General features: G+C 47.9%; 1 protein-coding gene across 5 annotated transcripts in view; it reads left to right on the top strand.

Annotated features, from left to right (window-relative positions):
• ebf1a (EBF transcription factor 1a) overlaps positions 1-5,000 on the top strand; it is a 74,861-nt gene that overhangs the window by 50,901 nt on the left and 18,960 nt on the right. For all 5 annotated transcript variants that reach the window (XM_070546002.1, XM_070545989.1, XM_070545979.1 and 2 more), the window contains exons 7-10: positions 150-231; positions 784-925; positions 2,973-3,103; positions 4,718-4,844. In XM_070546002.1, the coding sequence (XP_070402103.1) occupies positions 150-231; positions 784-925; positions 2,973-3,103; positions 4,718-4,844 (482 nt within the window). The remainder of the gene's footprint in view (positions 1-149; positions 232-783; positions 926-2,972; positions 3,104-4,717; positions 4,845-5,000) is intronic.

Genomic DNA, 5,000 nt, shown 5'->3' with positions numbered 1-5,000 from the left:
TTGTCATAAACAGCTGATGGATGAGCGCCGGGTGGAGCGCGAGCCTCGTTTGATTTGTTTCGTCTGTGTTTTGTTACGTGTTTGTCACTGATCTTTTAATAACCCGCAGGTGCTCCTCTGACTCTCCCGTCTGGGCTGTGTTCCTGCAGGTTTTTCCTCAAGTTCTTCCTGAAGTGTAACCAGAACTGCCTGAAGAACGCAGGGAACCCTCGAGACATGAGGCGCTTCCAGGTGACATCACGCTCAGAGTTTACAGCCACGGCAATAACATGATGCTCAGTGTTTTATGGGAGAACTACATCCACACGACGTCTCCTCGCACCAACAGAGAAGCCAAGACAGGGAGGTGGTGTGGGGGTGTCAGGGGCGCAATGGGTCACTAATCTCATTCACGAGCACTGGCCTGGCTCTAGAAGACAACGCTGGTGTCAGCGAGGTGTTTTGGGGATGTTTTTGGACATTTTTATCTAAATCACCTGACTTACTGTAGACTCATGTCAGGTAAAGTAAAAAGGAAATGACAGACTTTTATGTTCTTGCAAATTAGCCTTTAAAGTGTGTTCATGTGTTTAGGGTGTGCATAACTAAGGTCTGGCCTGTGTAACAGAAAGCTTCCTGAATGGAGAAATGGTTTCATCCCAACCGGACTGATAAGCTAATGGCTAGGCCTGGTGCAGATTTCTGCTCCTTAAAAAGCTGAAGTGTTTCTAGCAGGTCTATTTCCAGCAGTTTTACAGGACTTGCTGCCCGTTCCCTCATCTTCATTGCCCCCTTGTTTCTTAGGTGGTCGTGTCGACTACTGTGAGCGTTGAGGGTCATGTCCTGGCTGTGTCAGACAACATGTTTGTGCACAACAACTCCAAACACGGGCGCCGGGCTCGAAGGCTGGACCCGTCAGAAGGGACGCCGTCCTACCTGGAGCATGGTACAAAAAAACAAAAACAGCTGGTCTCTGTGTTGTGTTCTGGCTTTCTCTGTCTTTGTTTTCACCCCCCCCCCCCCCCCACGCGCACCCTCCCCCTTGCTGTCTGGCTCTGCACTTTCTGTCTCCCCTCTGTTCTCCTGAAACACACTTTCTTTCTTATCTCTCCCCTCTTTCCTCCTGGATTTCACTCCCCTCTGGAGCTAAGGAGTGAGTGCTAGCTCCCCGGTCTCTCAGCTCTCCCTCGTGGCTTGCTCCCCTCGGGTCTGCGCCTCTGGGCCTTCTGCTCCGCCTCGCATAAGCACTATGTGTCTTATGAGGTCTGTTCTGCTGAAAGCCAACACTGGCTTTATTTCCTCAGAGACCTGCTTTTATCCTCTAGCCCTCCATCAGCTCCCCATCCCTCAGGTTCCCAAGCACACCCATACATGCACCAGAAATCACACACACACACACACACACACACGGTCTAAGACAACCCTTTAATACTTCATAATGACATGTGCACATCATTTAGGAGGCTGCACTGATTCCCAACTCCCTAATCCAGTTATTTTCTCATTTCGGTTTCCCAGACGTTGAATAAGAGAAACATATTTTTTTCTTTGAGGAAAGTCAACCTCAGGGATGATAATGACAAAAAAACTAAGCAGGGATTTACATGATGGCCTATAGTAGATTGCATTAAGATTGAACGTTATGGTTAAGTCTCTGTGATGACTATCCTCTGGAGACAAAGTGGACCGATTGTCCCCGGCGACTGGTCTCATCAACGATTAGAAAAGTTCACAAAGACGAGACATATGGAGACATCACACACCATCCGCTGACAGATGTTCTCATGTCAGAGGGAATTTCCTTTTCTCTGATTCTGCAGTTTTTTCCATGTTGGAGACAAGGAAGGAGTGGAGTGAGACAACAAAAAGGAGAGGACAGGACGAGCTGAAAGTGTATCATGAAGAAAAGATCAAATGAAACCAAAAAGAGGAGTTTCTGTGTTGCCTTCTCCTCCTTTGTTGCATTAGCATTACACAACTTTGGGGCCTGTTTTAAGCGGTAATAGATGAGCAGCGAATGGAGATGAACAGATGGTGCAGAGGAACACCCCAAAGTATAATCCTATCACATGGATTCACGTTCCACCATCTGGTTAATCCACGCGCACACACACACACACACACATAAAACACAATATCAGCGGCAGAGAAAGGGAGGCATCTCAGGGCTGATTATGGCCACAGATTGCTGCTCGGTGAGCGCTGATCTCTGCAGGCGTGTCGGGGGGCTAAATATCATTCCAGCTTGTTGGGGGGGGATCAACAGAACACGGAGTCAGGCAGAGAGCAAAGGCAAGGCTGCAGGGGAACGTCAGCCTAGTCTAAAGTGGATTAGGCCGCTTTACAGAATTACAACATGTCTGACAAGCTGCGTATCTGTAAGGAGAGGAGATTTAGCTTGTATAAACATGTATTTTCCCAACGTTGTTCTTTTGCTCAAACGATAATCTCCAACTCTACAACATCAACATATAAAATCACGTGGAAACAGCTCCCCAAAGCGTTTCTCCTTCCTTTATTCAAAAAGGATGCAAAGAAAAAAGGGCAGCGTTTAGAGGAGGAGCCAGGACGAGCTGCCTCACAGGTATGTGGAGCAGACGGCTGGTCGGGGCTAAGTGTTGGGCTAATGAAGGCGGTGTATTCAGGGGGCAGAGCTGCTGTTGGCTTGGCTCTGCTCCCCGGCCGTGTGCCCTTTGATCAGACACTGAGCACACCTGACATTTACACGCCCGCATGCTTTGCCACGTGTCATAAAACAAGTGCACCGCTGCTGCCCTCACACACAGGGGCAGGGGTGATGTTTAATAACAGGGCGCGTATAATCGCTCTGATTAGAATTCCACGTCCGCCGTCAACCCCTGGGAGAGGGCCAAGGGGTGAGCCGTGTGTGTGTGCATGTGTGTGAGAGAGAGGGACAGTATAATGTCATCGGCGAAGACCTTTCAGCTCTGTCATGAAGGTAGTTAACGTCTGATTTTATTATTTTTTTCCAGCAACTCCCAGCATCAAAGCCATCAGTCCCAGTGAAGGCTGGACCACAGGGGGCGCAACGGTCATCATCATAGGAGACAACTTCTTTGACGGCCTCCAAGTCATTTTTGGAACCATGCTAGTCTGGAGTGAGGTTAGTCGCCCTCTAGTCTTATTTGTGTGATCATGACCTTTATGTCTGGGTCAAAGCAGAAATTTACATTCACTCACTTTTAGCTTTGCTGTACAACACTCACATGAAAGGACTTCCACTGTGGTCAGATGTCTAGTTCAGCTCTACAGCCCTTAGTTCCTCACACAAGTTAGAGTTGGTCAGTCAGTCATCAGTTTTTACCTTTTTCATTCCTAATACCTGACTAAATAGACAATAAAACCTCCCATCATTTCAACCATCTGCCCTCAACACACACACATACACACACACACACATATGCAGACACACACACACACGCATCCACACACACATGCACAAACGCATACACTCAAACACTAACATTCACACGCAAACACGCATGCACATTCACACACACATATGCATGCATGTTACACACACACACAATGTGTGTACACACAAACACACGAAGACATAAACACACATATACACACATGCATCCACACATGCATGCACGAATGCATACAATCACACACTAACACACACACACAAAGATGCACGCACGTACACACACACAAACACACATATGCATTCACACACACATATGCACGCATGCTTACACACATACACACACGCAGACATACACACACACACACACACACACACACACACTCACACACACACACACACACACACACACACACACACACACACACACACACACACACATGCACAAACGTATACACTCAAACACTAACATACACACAAACATGCATGCACGCACGCACACACACAAACACACACATTCACACACACATATGCATGCATGCTTACACACATACACGCAGGCAGACACACACACGCACACACACATATACACACATGCATGCACGAACGCATACACTCACACACTAACACACACACAAACATGCACGCACGCACGCACACACACAAAAACACATACGCATTCACACACACATATGCATGCATGCTTACACACATACACACAGGTAGACACACACACACACACACACACACACACAAACACGCACGCAGACATACACACACACAGATACACACACGCATCCACACACACATGCACGAACGCATACACTCACACACTATATAACACACGCACACAAACATGCACACGCATTCACACACATGCATGCATGCTTACACACACACACACACACCCACATAGAAGTGGGCTCGTGAGCCATGCTAAGTGAGCCTCTTTAAGACACAGGGGTGCTTTCATGTAGCTAACGGCAGCGAGACCGCTTCAGCTGACAGACACAGAGACAGGGCCAGACAGGCATATCACACACTTACTGGTTCTGCTCAATAGCTGCACGCACAGGAAAGTGTGTTTTATTCATAAACAGATTACTGCTTTTGAATCCTTATTGCACAGTCCACGTCTGCACCGATAAGCCTCGTGAGCCTCACAGTGACATTGCCTTGGGCTACGGGGCTACCTGAGGGCTTTAGCGCTAGCGCGTCATTTTCAGGCTTATTACACACAGAAAGAGACTCAAAAGCTGCGAGGAAGAGACGAGCCAAGAATAGTCCCGTGAGCACGTGGTGAGGAATGAAGTTTTGTTGCACTAAGCTGCCTCTGATTCTCCGTAGCTGATCACTCCCCACGCCATCCGCGTGCAGACTCCGCCCAGGCACATCCCAGGGGTGGTGGAGGTCACGCTGTCCTACAAATCCAAACAGTTCTGCAAAGGCACACCTGGACGCTTCATCTACACAGGTACAGCTAACAAGATGTTTTCATGACCCCTCCTTCGCAAATGTAGTCATGAACAGATAAAGTGTTCAAACGTGGACTCGTTTAGTCACTTCTTTTTTTTTGCTGCATCTGACAAAAGTGTCGAGGCGTACATTTTATGTGCTTTCATCACTCTGC

This window comes from Nothobranchius furzeri, chromosome 2, assembly GCF_043380555.1.
Source record: "Nothobranchius furzeri strain GRZ-AD chromosome 2, NfurGRZ-RIMD1, whole genome shotgun sequence".
NCBI classification, from domain to species: Eukaryota; Metazoa; Chordata; class Actinopteri; order Cyprinodontiformes; family Nothobranchiidae; genus Nothobranchius; species Nothobranchius furzeri.
Note: the sequence above shows the minus strand (reverse complement) of the source record. Positions and strands in the feature narration are given on the sequence as shown.